Source organism: Saimiri boliviensis, chromosome 1 (genome assembly GCF_048565385.1).
Source record: "Saimiri boliviensis isolate mSaiBol1 chromosome 1, mSaiBol1.pri, whole genome shotgun sequence".
Lineage (NCBI taxonomy): Eukaryota > Metazoa > Chordata > Mammalia > Primates > Cebidae > Saimiri > Saimiri boliviensis.
Genome location: NC_133449.1, coordinates 214,305,136 through 214,321,892, shown reverse-complemented (window position 1 = coordinate 214,321,892; position 16,757 = coordinate 214,305,136). Strand labels below are relative to the sequence as shown.

The window sequence follows — 16,757 nt, the reverse complement described above, 5'->3', positions numbered from 1 at the left end:
AATGTATATCTAATGAAAAGTAATTTCCATGTTTTAGTTAGAATCTAGCAACTTTGCAGTGGGTATAATTTTGAATAGAAATGAAAGCATCACCAAGCATGATAGCAAGTCAATTAATAAATACAAAAGAATTCATAAGGCCAACAGCAGACACATTTTGGAAAACCTCAAGTCATTAATATCTTGCTAATTCAGTTACAGCTCTTGAAATCAAATTAATCTTCTCTAGCTGAAAGGAATTTAAAGGCTTTAAATATGAGAATCCAAAGTTATGTGGATACCAAATACCACTTTAAACATTGATTTGATGTTATTTCTTCAACCAATATAAAGCCAAGACAACATTCCTGTCTTTTACCCCAACCTTTGAATAAGCTTTAAGCAAGCTTAAAGAATTTGAAAAATAAACCTCTCAGTCATTCCCTATCCACAGATTTCTCTAGTCACACAATTTGTACGAGTGTCTCCAGCAGCAAGTGAGAAAGTAGGCAGTGATAAACAAGCTCACACAATGTTAAAACAAACAGAATAATCAGAAGTTTCTAAGTATGCTAGCCTTTCACTTAAATGGAAAGCCAAATATGAAAGGTCCAGGGGCTCTCACTAATTTTCTACTTTAAACTTTCTAATAATTACTAAGACCACTTTTTATTTTAATAGAAAAAATATAATTATTGAGCTATAATTATTCAAAAATGATCATATAAATCTTAGGTATGTATCACCTTTAACTGAGATCATAGGGTAGCAAAAAGAATATAAGAAAATAAGACCCTGATAACTACTAAATCCTTAAAAAAAAAAAAAAAAAAACCCAAACCGATACAAAGCTACTACAATGTTTCTACTTCTCAGGCACTGCATTTTTCATTAAAAATGATCATAAAAGGAATATCAATCTATTACACTATGTATCTCACAAGTAGATTATACTGTACAGTACATTTAAAATTGTCTGTATTAGAATCTCAAAATGCAACCTTCAATACCCCGTGAGAAGGCATTTTTCTAAGGTACAGTCATATACTAAAACTGCCACATTAATTTAAGGCTGCCACAATCCAATGAGTAAACTAAAATACATTACTTACCTTATTACAAATAAATGGCAAATTGCAGGCACTTTTCAGCTTGCAGCTGTCTAGCATAGTTGATTACAAATGAATAAAACATCTTTCACTCCAATGAGAGAACTGCATATTTAGACCTGCCTTTCCTCACTGAATACTGGCAAAAGAAGCTGCTCACCTCCAAGTGAAAGCAACAGCCCTGCACGGAGCACTTGCTGCTCTGCAGGGAGCACTTGGAATGAAAGTAAGAAGAACCCGTGATGTTTAAATAACGTAGATTTAGATTCACAGGATATGACTCAACTCTCAAACCAGTAGGGGAAGAGTTTCCCATTGCAAAACTGTTAGTGCAGATTACATAACAAACATCATATGTGGGGTCCTAAAATGCTCACATTAAATACTAAGAACTTCACCTGCTAAATCAAACATGCAGCTTTAGCACTCAACCTCTTCCCACAGCAAAAACCACAACAGAAAATGAGAATAACAACACGACACAAAGAAAACTATTCTGCTGCTTCTTTGCAGTGAATTAATTTAATGTTATTAAGGGTGTGTGAACTTGCCAACATCTCCCAGAAACACAAGTAACAAAGGAACACTAAAGTCACTAATGTTCCCATCAGTATAAAAACAATGTGTAAAAGAAAACTCTATTTTAACATGTCAGAAGTGGCATGCTTTACAACACAATAGAATCTCCTTCGCTAAGTAGAGAATGGAAATAGATCTTCAAGCTTTGCTGTTGCTGTTTCCTACAGAAATCCTTTCCTACGCTGTCATTACCTTGTGCTGCCAGCTCTGCCTACCTCACCAACTCAGAGTCCCCTTTGATCTGTTTTGTGAGCCCTTCTAAAGGAACCTGACTAATGATACAACTCCTTTAGTAAATGTAGCAATTTTCCGTGCTTTCTCCACCACCTGTTATCCCTTAAACCTGAGCTGTATTAATCTTGAGCACATATTGAATTATTGTATTTGGACACCTCAGTCAATAAATATTATAGACATAGATGCCTGGAGAAAAGTCTACCACATAAATTCACTTGCTATCAACCACCTCATCAGGGAAGAAAGCTGAAAAAGTCCATGTTAATAACAGTAAGTAGGCTGAAACTAACTAGAACTGGGCTGTTAAATAGCAATATAAGGTGAAGCATATACGTAATTTAAAAAATTATAGTAGTCACATTAAAAAAGCAAAAAAGAAACATTAATTTTAGTATTGGTTACCCTAGTATGTCTAAAATATTATCATTTCAGTATGTAATCATTATAAACTTATTAAATGTTTTATCATTTTTGTGCTAGTTGAGATCTAATTTAATTTGTGTTTGTGTTACATTTCCACTTGAGCTAGCTATAAGCAAGTGTTCAAGAGCCACACATGGCTAGTGGCTACCATATTGAATAACATAGGCCTAGAGTTAAGGTTCATTTTCAGTCTTCAGGTAGTAGTTCAAATGTTCTCTTTTCAGAACATTTAAGAATATCTTCCCTGACTACCTTCCCTGAAGCAACCTTCTCCAATTACTTTCCATCTGATGATCTTTTTTATTTCCTTTATAGTACATCACAGTTAGAAATTTTCTTCTTCATTCATTTGTTTACCTATTTGTAGTCTGTGGTCTCTAACAAGAATGTAAGAAACCCAAGGCAGGAATTTTGTTTCCACAGATTACTGACATGGTCATCAATACATAGCAGAATTTAATAAAAAATTGTTTCATAAATGAATAAAATAGGGATTTTTGCTATGGTTTGGCAAATAATATAAAATTAAGAAATGTGTTTTTTATATTACTGAATTTTCGGCAAATAAATTAAGTAACACTTTCTTGAGTTGAGAAATTGTCCCCTTTTTAGAATATTAATGATCTTCCATGTAAACATGTTTCATTCTCATATGCAATGATATGAAACAACATACTTGTTTCATTAGCAAATACTTAGAATACTTTAATCCCAATGATGTAAATCTGGATATCATTAGGATGTCTATTTATCTTCTATTTACAAAAACATAAAATCAATGCACAGGATGCACAGAGCTGCAATGCAGGGGTCAAGGATGGGCAAGTGACCCACGCTGGTCTCATAGGCGCAAACCTCTCCACTTTAGCTAACAATGAGAAAGAGGCCAAGTTTGTAGAACTGCTGGTTGTTGCATCTGCAACCACATTGCCTAAAAGTGGTTGTCTAAAAGAGGTTGTCTAAAAATGAGGCTGATCAAGAGAAAAACAAAGCCAAATGTGTGAAAGGCAGATTCCTGATAACACTACCGTAACTCCCAGATACTGTTATGCATATAGTCACATTTGCCCTCTGCCGCAATGATGAATATACTGGAATGTTCACTGTAGAATTCCTGTAGTCAAAACTGGAAACTGTGCAAGGAGCCATAAACAGTGGAAGAGTTACATAAATAATGGGTTAACCATACTAAGCAATACTACATAGTTATTTTCTTTTAAAGAATCAGGTTGTCTAGATGCACTGACATGCAAAGCTCCCTAAAAGATGTTAAGCAGAAATAAGATACTACAGAAAAATATACTATCCCAGCTTTGAGTATATATATTTTTATGTGCATATTCACAGAAAAGGGCTGAGAAAACTGCACACCAACTGTGGACACGTGGTTAGGTCTGGGAAAGAGATCTGAAGTAAGGGAGTGATGGGAGACAAAGAGAGATCAATGTTTTGCTCAGTTTATTACCTCCTGCATGAATCTTGTAAAATAAAAATGAATTCATGTATTCCTTAGGTAATTTGAAAAGAACACGTTACATTTTTAAAAATATTTTGATATTTTCTATTTCCATATTTTGCTACATTATACTCACTCTAAGAGCACTACTCTCCTTCGTTATTTTTTAAAACAATGTAATGGAAATGACAGTGATCTTTTCTGCCCCACTCTCCATTCCTTACCAGCCCCAATTTATTAATACTCCAATTTTTCAGTCTGTTTAAAGTGCATGCCAAAGAAAAGAGAAAAAGAAAGGGCAGAGAGAAGCAGAGACAGCAAGCTGCATCAGAATCTCCAAAGTACCTCTAGCACTGACGAAGGTCTGTGTGTCTGTGTGTGTGTGTGTGTCTGTGTGTGTGTTTTGTCTTGGCCTTCTGCAAGCAAATTTATGGGCTTCATAAAATCCAGCTTGGATTTATTCAACTACAAACATATCAACAATCCAATGTTTATAACCATATACTTTATATTAATGTAGCCTTGGATCAGAGTAAATCAACTTGTTTCTTAACAGCTCTCTGAAACATTTCTGGCTTCTGAACTGGGCACAATTGCTTTCCAAATTAACTCAAAATCTAAACCTTTTGTTGCCTTTTTTTTTTTTTTGGCTTGCCCTAGTCCTCCAAACTCTTCACATTATCTTAGGTATGCTCATCACATCTCCTACTTTTGTATTCCCTTAGATTTCCATAGTTTCCCCTTCTTAAAAATGACACAGCTGAAGGTGCTTAGAGTCTGAAGCAAGACTAGGGGCTGTTTGACTTTTAGTATGGCTAATGAGGATCTGAATTTATACAGTGCTGACAAACTGATGCCTATATGGCTCTATTTTATTCTCTAAACCCACTGATTTTAGTAACTTAAACTCCTACATGGTATGTTGACACCCTCCTTCCATTCTCTTTACCTCTACTTAATATTATGCCAAATTTGCTTCAGATTTTCTGGAAGAAATAAACCATCATATTAATAGACACATTTGAAGCCTCCCTGTATCCTTACCTATCCCATCCCTTCTTCTTTCTCCAAAAGTAAACACCCTCCTGGGTTAGCTTGTATCATGATCATATATCTTTTATAATACTTTTAATTAGATATGTGTATATCCATAAACACAATATTAACTTGTATGTTTTAAGCTTTTTACAAATATCATAGTGTATAGATTCTTTAAATCTTTTTTTTTGCTTAGCATTATCTTAAGATTTACATGTGATTCTGCTTAGTTTATTCATTTTAACTGCTGTACAGCATTCCAATTTATATATCCATTCTCCTGTTAATAGATGTTTAAGTTGATTCTAATTTATCGCTGTTATCACACTATTATAATTCTTGTACACGAGCATGTATTTGTTTAAAGATGAATACCTAGGAATGGAATTGTATGGTCTTATGATATGGACACCTTCACCTTTACTAGATATTTCCAAACTGCATCCCAACATAACTAGGCTAGTTTACAATTCAACCAACAGTGTATATGAAATTTTGTCACACCAAACTCTTGTAGACAGTTGCCATAGTACTGATGATCCAAGACGCTGAAATACCAAAAGTCTTGATATTTTTGTTTTTTTGTTTATGATTGGTATGAAGTCTCAATGTTTTAATTTGGATTTTCCTGATTACTACCAAAGTTGAGCATTTTTGCCTTATTATTGGCCTTTTTTCTGTTATTTGCCTTTTCCTGACATATATATAGGAGGTCTTTATGTATTATAGTTCTATTCCTTTGTCAATTATATGGGTTATAGATATCACCCTTCTGTGTATTTTTTTTACCATTGTTTATAATACCCTTTGCTGTTTTTTATTTTTATATTTGTGGTTTAATTTAAAAAATTATTTTTTTCTCAGTTATTTACCTATAATTCTTGAGTCAAAAATATAAAAATTAAATGTTCTTCAGTCATTATTCATGAAACATTACCAACAATGATGATAGATCGCATATCTAAAGGGGAACTGAGAAAAATTTATATTTCTCATGATCAGCCTAGTAAATCCTTACAGGGTACCTGCTGTGTACCTTGTACAGTATTAGAGTTTCAAACATGAAGTAGACCATAGAATGAACACAAATATTTATGGTCTAATTGAAGAAAAAGACTTGGAGGCAGACTGATGATGATGACAATGATGATGAAATGGAGAAGTAACCATGTGCCAGAGGTTGTGCTGCTGCATTAATTTTACAGTAGCGTAAATAAGATGGAGTATATGTTAGCGTAAGAAATACATAGGAGATGCTGTAGATGCAGAGAGAAGAGAATATGTTATAACCTTGCATCCCAAAGATCATTCAAGATATAAAGTGGTCAAATTTGAGGTAGTATGAACCTGTGAGATATAGTAAGACCTTCAACTGACATTTCTATCTTCTCAAGTCCATCTATTTTCCCAAACCAATAACTGAGAAATTTTCCCTTATTTATTTAGAAAATTGATAAAAATTAAAGTGGGAACAAGTTATTCATTTGAAGAAAAAAATGCTTTCTTGGGAGACAAGTCCATTTTTTATAATCAGTGATCCAATTACATAATGACATTTTCTCCATTTATTAGAGATGGTGGAAATAGTTCTATAATTCTTAGGAATCCTAACAAATGGTGCATATGTCTTCCTGTATCCAATTATTAACTTATAACATCAAAGTTAAAATAAACTCTTGTTCCTTAAAGAAATCCCATGGTAAGTACATTTGCAAGCAATGCATCCAAATGTATCTCTTTTGTAAATGCAGATGTTTACATGAAATTTCTCTCACTGAAGGTTATAACTGTAACGCTACAAAAAGTTCACAATATGAGAAGGCTTAATATTCTTCAGCCAGGAGGAAGAAAGGGCTCCTGATCTAGAAACAGAGAAACTTAGCCAGCAGCATCACATATTTCCTGAGGCAGATTAGAAAAATCTTCCTTGAGGCTATAAGGTTTACACTGCAGCCTTCATATCACTGTAACCCACTAGGACTTGCAAACTAAGATGTGTTTCCCCTGGTTAAGGGAGACAGTAAATTTGAAAACGAGAAAATAAGACTGCCATCTGGAATTCAACTTTGAAATAAATATATAGCAGGTCAGCACATAGATAAATAAAGGCAACTTCAGTTGTCAGAAGGATGCAAACTCAAATGCCTGAAGGCACACATGTTACCATTGGTAATGCAGATCAATGTCTTGGACCTGGCAGAGATCACAGTGAACTGAATGAAGGAGGCACTCATGCTTCCTTCAAAGGAGACAGTCTCGGCTCAGCTCCAGATGGTTGACCAGATGTGGGAAGGGGCTAGCTCTCTAGATTTTTTCAAGAAAGGCTACAGCTCTGGGTTGTTACATCAATATTCCTGATTTTTAAATCTTAGCCTCTATACAATATGAGACAAACAAAAGCTTTTAAAGGCCAGATGTGTCCCATGGACCATCAGTCTCAGATCAGAAAGTAGGCAAAAAGCAGCCTTGGAAGTAAGCATAGGCAGTAGACACTGAAACACTGGGGTAGGGTGCTAGAGGCTGGAAGCATCCCCTCCCCATGTGGCTCTGCCTCTCTCATTCCATTATACCCATGGGTCTGAGAACAGCTTGCCCTTCTGATTCCATGCTCACCATGCTGCTTTCTGATACAAATATGAGATCCTGTCTTGCAAGGCTTTAGAGAGAACTTGCTTAAAACTTGAGGGAGTTGAGGAGCAACGCAGCAGCTAGGTCTCTCTTTATAAATTAATAAATTGACAGCTGGGCTAGCGATGTGCTCCCCAAGTGGGCTTCCTACAGGAGCAAAATGCGCTGGGTGGGAAGATAAGCTGCCCATCTTCAGCAGTCTCACTTCCCATTGTAAATGGAAACATTGGTATTCTGATTTCACACATTAGTCATACGAGCTTCATTAATATGAGTCCAGTTCTGGAGGACAGATGTGCTCTGAAGCTCCTGACAAGGGTGGTTTCTGGGACCACGGGGCTTTGAGCCAGACTGTGGATAGTGGGAAATTCCCTTACACAAGGCCACCCTACAAGGCCCATTGGGATCTGAAGAACTTGATCTAAAATTCTCACTTACTCTCACTCCACCCTCATGGCCATTCATTTTAAAGCATTCTTACCTGAGTCTCTAGATGTCCAAAAATGACCTTGAAATGTGAAATTAAGAATTAAAGATATGCCTTAATGAAAAGAACAGAGAACTCACAGCAACTAAAAAATATGTTTTTGTAATCATTCACACCAGGGAGCAGGCACACTGCTATGTGCTTGCTATAGACCATCCCACTTAATCCTCACAGAAACTGAAGCAGGTACTACTTGGAGCAATTATTCTACTTTACAAACTGATGCTTATGGAGGTGAAGTAATTTGACCACATGTACACAACGAACAAGTAGCAGAATTGGGACTGGAACCTGCATCCTCAAACACTACAAGCTGTTTTCTGTACATGGCACCTTATTTCACTGTTTCTACACCAAACATGCATTTTGCATTTACTATTTGCCAGATACTGTTCTAAATACTTTACCAATATTAACTCATGTATTCCTCATAATAAGCCTATGAAGAGCACTAAAATTTGCCCCATTCTGATAAGGAAACTGAGGCAAAGATAAGTTAAGCAACTTGTCTAGTATTATACAACCAGGAGGGGACATAATCAGTATTCAAATCCCATCATTTAGGCTCCAGAGTACTCATTCTCAGTCCCTGTGCAGCGTAGGAAGAATTAATGAAGATTCCAATTTTAAATAATCTCAGTGCTATTGTAGGCACAATTTTTCAGGAGGATGGATGGCAACCCAAGGAAAAGAAATCATTTATATCATATCATTTCTCTATATTACATACCAATTAGAAAAACTGCAATTCTTCTTCTGGATTTAAGAACTACAGAGCAAGTAACCACCATAAAATACTACAGGCCTCGATATAGTTATTCTTGGGCGATACATCTGAGGAGGGTGACAAATTTTAATTTGCATCTGTTCCCCCTTCACTATTGCAGGGGAAATGAAAGGAGAATTTTTTTATTTTTGCATTTATAAATCCTAGGAGGTAAACATTGGAATACTTTTGAGAAATCTAAAATGAAGCACATATTCCAGAGTTTAATTTGAAAGTCGTTTACTCCTAGAAACCAATCAAGTTTAATTTCAGAATCAAAATACACTGAACATAAAAAAGTTGATGTAGATACCTCCTACTTTGAACCAAACATTCAGTTAAACTTAAAATGAAACTTTTGGATCCATAATTTGCCAAATTTTATTAAGAATAATACTTTGAAATTTAGTAAAAATGACACCTTCCAACTCATATTTTAAATGTGAAGGAAAGTTTTCTATTTAACTAGTGGGGAAAAGTCTTCAGTGGTTCCTATACCTCTTAAACAATCCAGCATGGACCCTGCCAGCCAGGGTCTAAAACGTTAACTTAAACCTGAATCCAGAAAGTCTCTTTCTTTAAGCCTTTAATCTGCTGTTTTGTTCCCCTCCAGTTCAATGTAGTTCATGAACTGTTTCTAGAAACTGCCGTCTTGAGATATACAGCATGTTGCAGAACTAGCTCATAAACTGTCACCGTGAAAAAGAAATAATACCTGTAATACTTTTCTTTCAGTCTCTCTTCTCCACACACAGTCCAGTCATTTCTGCTCAACACAATTTATATAGCCTGGTTATCGAAATGTAGCTTAGTTCCCTGGCGATATGACTTTCCTGGTCTCACTGTTGATTGAATTCTCAACACAGCCGCACACTCAGGCATCTCCCCAGGGCCTCATCTCGTTCTATCTTCAGATCCATTTTCTCTTTCTTTCCTGCAGCTCCTTTTGTTCCTCTCCACATCTTGAAGCAATTTTAGGGATTTTTAAGCAAATACCTGAGGCATGTTTTAAAACCAGACTACCTAAGGCATAAATTCTGTCTCTGCCAGTTACCTACTGTGTTTGTTATTACCACCATCATTATATGTTTAATTCTGAATCACTTAATGTTGAGGTGAGAAATCAAGCATAATTTTAAAAATCTATAAATACAAATTAGTTAGCTTTCTTTTTGGCCAATACCTTGATTTATAAAAAAATAGGTGCTAATTCTGTCACAAAATCAATTAGCTATTATATATTTTATGCACTCTCTTGAATATCCGTGGGCTGTTCCTTCTCAATCTTCTTTGTTTTCTTCTCCTGCCCCTTAAATGCTACTGCGTCAGAAGAATCCATCCTCACTGATTTTTCCACCTCACTATTGCAGGGAAAATGAAAAGAGAATTTCATTTCAAGGTTGTCGGTCCTTGGCTTTTTTGCTAGAGAGAAGGGGTCCCAGACTTCATGAGGCAGACTAGGTCTGCAGTACACAGACACAAGTGGAGTTGTGTGGCACACAGGCAATCACATGCCTATTCGAAGGGCTCTGACGCTGCTCCACTCTGCCCATCCACTCTACTCATTGCTGCTATGTGGGATTGTAAGGCCAGATTTTCTGATTTTCATGACCATGTAAAATACATAGTTTAAAAAATATTGCCATAATGCTTTGGCTGTCCAGATTCAACCTGAAAACCCCAACTTAAGTGTGACATCTGCTTTATATTCTCACACAGTAATGTTATCCAGGTCCATGGTACTCATCACTATCCTTAGGCAGAGTGCACCCACATCTCTTTCCTTAGCTCAGAGCTAAGCTCTCACCTGTATATATTAACAAAGTCATTGAGACTTCTGCACCAGGCACTGGGACACCAAAGATAACTGATATATTAGGTTGGTACAAAAGCGATGGCTAAAACTTCAATTACTTTTCCACCAACCTAATACAAATGAAGCCTCTGACCACAAGGTGTTCACAGTCTATCAGTCAAATTACTTCCTAAACATTTTCATCTGAAGATGGTCTTGGTAACACTGCCACCCTACTCCGCACCTTCCCCCAACCCCAAACCTATTCACCCCAGTGTCTCCTTCCTTATCTCTACGGAAGGCTGTTGTCCAAACCAGAGACACAAAATTCATTCAGAATGCTTCTCTTACTGCTAAGAGCCAATTGTTCTCCAAGGCCTCCCATTTCAATGCCCTGTCCACCTCTCATTTCTGGGGCTGACCTTCCATCCTTCATAATACCTCTCTACTCATAATTCCTTGTAGGAACTACTGCAATTTCCTTTTGTGGCAATTTTGAAACATATTTGAAATTTTTATGACACTTCTCTCCTCAAGAGGTGGGGTCTATGTCTTCTTTCCCCTTGAAACTAGGATGGCTTTTGTGACTGTTTTGACCAATAAAATATGACAAAGGTGATGCCATGTGACTTCTCAGGCTAGAACATAAAGGTTGTGCAGCTAGCTGCTTGCTCAGTGGAACAGCCTCTCTTGAAGCCTATAGATGCCCTGACTGTCTCAGGGTTGCCTTGCTGTGAGGAAGCCCAACTAGCCCTGAGATCACGAGAGACAGAAAGGAGTCTGCCCAGTACTGAGCTTTCACAGTTCATCCCAAAACTGTTTCAGTGCCAGCATCTATCTGACTGCAACAACATTAAAGACACTGACCAGAATCTTCAAGGAAAATTTTTCATATATTCCTGACTCACAAGATCTTAAATAAAATAAAACGGTAGTTTTAAGCTGCTAGGTTTGAGCTAATTTGCTACATAGCAATAGCAGCCAGTGCAGAAGTAGGGTTTGCCATAACAGAAACCTAAAATATGTGTCATTAAGATGGAGACACGCAGTAAGTGGAGGCTGAAAGGCTCACAAGGAAAGTCTTATGAGAAGTTGGCAGAAGTTAGGTACAGGTTTCGAGAAAGCAAACGCTCTAAGGGAAGTAGGAAAAATGTTGCTGGAAGTTAAAAGAAAGGGGTCTCTTATGTGGAAGCAGAAAATTTCACAACAATATCATTTGTGAGAATGTAGAAATTAGAAATATACTTAATGAATTTGATGATCTAGCTGAGGAGATATTCATGTGGTTTTTGGTATGTTTGTTTCATTTTGTTTTGTTTTGCTGCCTATGATAAAATTAAGAGGAAAGAAATGAGCTAAAGAACAAACTGTTAAATATAAAGAAGTTAGAACTTGCTGGGTTTAAAAACAACAACTAAGAGAAACTGTTTCTTATTCTCAGCCTCTTTAAACAGCAAACAATTCCCAATGTAAGAAAATACTTGGGGATATAGCCAGAAGTTGGTGAAGAGATGTCAAAGTCCAGCTAGATAGGAGGAATGAGTTCTAGTATTCTGTAGCACTACAGCGTGACTATAATTAGCAATAATTTGTTGTACATTTTCAAATTGCTAGAAGCATGGATTGTGAATGTTACCAACACAAAGAAATGATCAATGTTTGAGGTGATGGATATGTTAATTGCCCTGATTTGATCATTACACATTGCATAGACATCAAAATATCACACTGTACCCCATAAATATATACAATTTTTATGAGTCAGTTAAGATTAATAATGACAGCAAAAAGAAAGAAAAAGAAAGGATGAAAGAAAGAACATTGTGACTATACTATTTTCAAAAAAATAAATAAACAAAAAGGTTTTAGGCCAAAGAACAATCCAGGTTGAAATAATATCCTTTATTAAAGTTTCAGAAAAATCTAAGGCAGTGGTTCCTAAAATTTTTTTAGGTAAACAATGGACCTCTAAGAATCTTAGGAATGTGCTTCATAAATTCTCTCCATTAAGCAACTGGTCTTCTAAGTATCTTAATGATGTTATCGTAAGACACCTCATAGGGAGCTGAAAGTAAAGAAGTGCTTACCTTGAGAATATCTGTGGTTTTGGATTCATGGAAAATCTGCAAACTATTTGAGAGAATTGTTCTGCTGTAAGAAACACCAATTTGGAGTAAAACAGATAGGAACACTAGAAAATTAAAAGTGGACTTTGGACATGCAGCATTATGGACAGTAAAAAGGCTGATTAGATTACTTAGTTGCAAAGGTGGTCTTTTGGTGGTTGTTGTTGTTTTAATGGAAGAAAGAGGCTGACTCAAAAGGAGAGAGTCAAGCAAGCACTGAGAGTGGAACCAAAAGCTGAAAAACGACAATTCCCAGCAGTAGGACTACACCGTAACGAAGAAACTAGGCAACATGAACTTCCCGCATTTCATGACTGCTAAGAGTCAGTGATTTGCTGTGTGCCTCCTGTTTTCCCCCTTTTAAGTGAGTGTGTCTACAGCAATTTACCTTTGCCTGTTGTGCCACTGAAAGTTAGGTATGTGCGGGGAGAGGAGCAGATAACTTATTTCTTTACTTCATGGTTCCTCAGATTAAGGAGCTATACCCAAATTACTGCATTTGAGGAGTCTAAACTTCATGTGGACCTTAGATGATACTATGTTTCAAGCAGATGTTTAGATATGAGGGTTTTGGAGGAAAGAATAAGTATATTTTGCATGTGAGAAGAATTTGAGTCATAGCTGCATGGTAATTCACAAAAGATTGCATTTTTCCAAAGAGAGGAGGTCCTCAAAATCTCTTTGGTTCCACACGGTGTTCTCACAATGTGACATTCCCCCCATCAACAGGTGAGGACTAGGTTCTTTCCCTCCGAATCTAGACAGGATTGTGACTATAGCAAAAGTGAGGCTATATAATTTCTGAGACTAGGTCACAAAAGCTGGTACAGCATTTCTCTCATTCCCTTGAGGGCTTACACTTAGAATCCAGCCATACCACAAGGAAACCCAAACTGCTCATGGAGAGGCCCACATGGAGAAAAATCTAGGCCGCCAGACTACAGCCCAGCTGAGCTCCAGGCCAATGGTCAGCACCACCTTCCAGGTGTTTGAACAAATTATCTTGAGCATAGATCCTTCCCCTGTTGAGTAACGCTGTGTGGAGCAGAGACTAGCTGCCCTTGCCAAGCCCTGCCTGACCTCCGGATTGAGGAACAAAACAAATGACTGTTGTTGACTTAAGCCACTAAGCCTTGGATGTATATTATGCAGCAGTAGAAAACTGGAGTACTTTATTAATGCTTTCTTTTCCTACTGTCTTCTATTTCTCCTCATTCCTTCTGAATTTTTTAGAAGATAAAACTGATCAAGTCATGTCCAAGATCTTTCTCTTTTCTCCATTGGGATCTCCATCACCAAACGGTAAGCACCTTGAGATCATGAATGATTTCTAAAGGTTATAGCAGCATTACAATTTTTTTGAACAAATCAACTGCTAAATATTTTGTTACTGGAACTGTAATAGGATCTACAATGGAATCTTGACTCATAAAGTGTAAATTCTGTGAAAATGAATAACCAAATTAACAATACTGCTTTTTTTTTCCTTTAGGAATCTAAGAGAACAATTTTTTAAATAATTCATTTATTTTCAAATGTTAAAAGAGTTTACACTTACAAATTGAGAGATGTCCTTGAAGAAAACACCTTTGACTAAGGAAATACAGTGTGAAAAATCACCACACATTTATTCATAATCAGATAACATACTGTCTTGCCTAAACTTTAATAATCTGATTTTGATAAATACCAAACTATCAAAATGTAGTTCTGCTTTCTCACATGAAAGCAAAAATAACAAGCAATTCTCAATTATCCTGAGTATACTATTAGCTATTATAATTTCTGAGAATTATAAGATTTTCTGTTAATACATATACCAGATTTTTTTTCTGAATATTCCTTTATTCTTTCTGTAGTAAGCAACCACTCCCAAATGCCTCCTATAATAAATCCGTGGTATTTGCACATTTTTTGTTTTGGTTCCTAATAATTACTTCTGCTCAAGGCAAGCTATTTTTTTTGTTTTATTATTTATGTTAGATTTTTATAACACCTATTTCCTCCAAGGAGTTTAAGGTGCTTAGTAAACAGAGGTTTCTTTTTTTTTTGTGGTTTGTTTTAATGAACATCTTCAAAGCACTGAAATAGCAAAGAAGAACAACGAAGTTACAAGGAAGAGATGACAGGGTAAGGAACTGAGCAGCAGGGTCAGAAGTCAATAGGGGCTGGTTTATTTGTAGAGCAGTGAGAACTCAGGGAATTACGAAAATAACTGCATCCAAACCATGCTCAAGTTATAGCTTAAGTTGATTTCAAGAACCCTGGTTCCAGGCTACACTGATTCTTTCAGTTGCTTATATTTGGGTCAAGATAACTGATCAAAAATTGAGTAGCGGTCCCTGCTCTTTGTACATTATGTTGAATTCGGCCAAAGCTAAATGCTGAAGCAGCCTGAAGTAAATGACTCAATTTGACCTTGGCTACATCTAAACCCATGAAAGAAATGAACTGACACACAGGGTGAAGGAATGGGGGTGACCGTGTATTTGAAATGAGGGGAGGCCTAGAAGGCAGTGAGGAAAGGCCAGTGGTTTCCTGGCCCTGAAGGGTAATGAGACCTCTAAGGGGAAGACTGGCATATGACCATTAGGGAGGCAGGAGTTTGACACTCCAAATGGAGACTCAGAACTAAGCTAATGTAATGACAATGAAAAAAATGTGATACTGATCACATACCAAATTTTGTGGGCATGGACTCTCTCAAAAGTGCCAACCTCAGCCAAACAATATTTGCAAAGCACATGCTAGTTCTACCTGTGCTACATGAGAGTACTCAATATTTCCACTGTGGAGACCGATATCCTGAGAGGAATTTTTGATGGTGGTGGATAAAAAGCAAAGCATTTCAACAGCTTCCTTAAGAGGCTATTAATGACCCCATTATATTTGGTGCACAAAAACTCTAAGTAACCATTTCGTCCTCAGGCAGACAAAACAGAGTTCTTGATTGCTTGTTCAGTTTGAGACATTACATATTCACAAAAGGAATAAACCTGTTATAACCAATATAGCTTCAGTTGGTAAGGACAGAGAGACTTCCTTAGAGTCTCTAAGGAAGAGTGATTGTGGGCTAACTACCTTCTACTTGGCTGAGTCTTAGAAGTGGTGAAAAAAAAAAGGGAAAGGATAGAGTGCATGTGAAGCAAGAGAGAAAAGCAAGAGAAAGGAGAAAGCAGAGTTGCTTCAAAATTTGCTTGAGAAATGAGTCTGTTGAAAAAGATGTTCCATAAATGGAAGAAGTTCTAATTCGTGCAGTATTCTTAAAGCACAAAAGCCTTTAGCATCTTACAGAGCTACATGAAATAAATGGGAGCTGAACCTCAGGAACAAAAACTAACTACTATAAAAGGCCTGAAGTGCCTTTTATGCCTGAACGGTCAGGATTTTAACTGAGAAGTCTTCTCATGAATATTAAATGGGACAGAGAGAGGAATTAAGCTAAATTTTCAAAATAGCTCCCCAAACCATCAATGATTATTCTAGCATTCTGAAATATATATCATATTGTTCTAAATAGCTTAGATGGGAGCCCCAGCTACACAATTTTGTGTGATTCCATTATGTCTTTGCATTTTCATGATGTTTAAATACATTATTCACTATAGTTGTTCCAACACAGAAATACAGTAGTCTACCATGAAAGTGAATCATTATTTTTTATAACATTTTTCCCTTGATTATATCAGCAATGTCTATTTGTATATATTAGAAGAAATTTTAAAATGTAAATAAGAAAATAAATATTGACTATACTATCAATTCTAAAAATAACCAATGTTAATGTATTTATGTTCTTATTCATGAGCAAAAACAAACCTATAAATAAATAAATAATATTAAGCACTAAAAATACTATGAAATAATAAAATAAATCAATGTGATAATGAGGGAGTGACACATGAGGACAAAGAAGACCTTGGGCTAGCCTAGAAGAGGGGGTCACTTTGACAAGGGGTCCTGATTGATAAGAAAGAAGCAGATGAGGCGAGAACCAGGGGAAGATTGTAAGATTGCTTCAGGAACATAAACTAACCCATGCAAGGCCCTTGGGATAAGAAAGATGTGGAACAAAAGAAAGAAATAAGGCCAGTATGGCCAGAGCACTCAGAAAGGAGGCTGGAGAGGTGGGCA

The 16,757-nt window shown here is 36.4% G+C and overlaps 1 protein-coding gene across 18 annotated transcripts in view; it reads right to left on the bottom strand.

Annotated features, from left to right (window-relative positions):
* Positions 1-16,757, bottom strand: part of MCTP1 (multiple C2 and transmembrane domain containing 1) — a 591,199-nt gene that overhangs the window by 383,379 nt on the left and 191,063 nt on the right. For 7 of the 18 annotated variants that reach the window (XM_010340377.3, XM_074383552.1, XM_074383549.1 and 4 more), the window contains exon 1: positions 1,092-1,242. The exons of 10 other annotated variants lie outside the window; for them this stretch is intronic. In XM_010340377.3, the coding sequence (XP_010338679.1) occupies positions 1,092-1,148 (57 nt within the window). In that variant the 5' untranslated portion in view covers positions 1,149-1,242. One more of the 18 variants, XM_074383541.1, reaches the window with a different exon arrangement.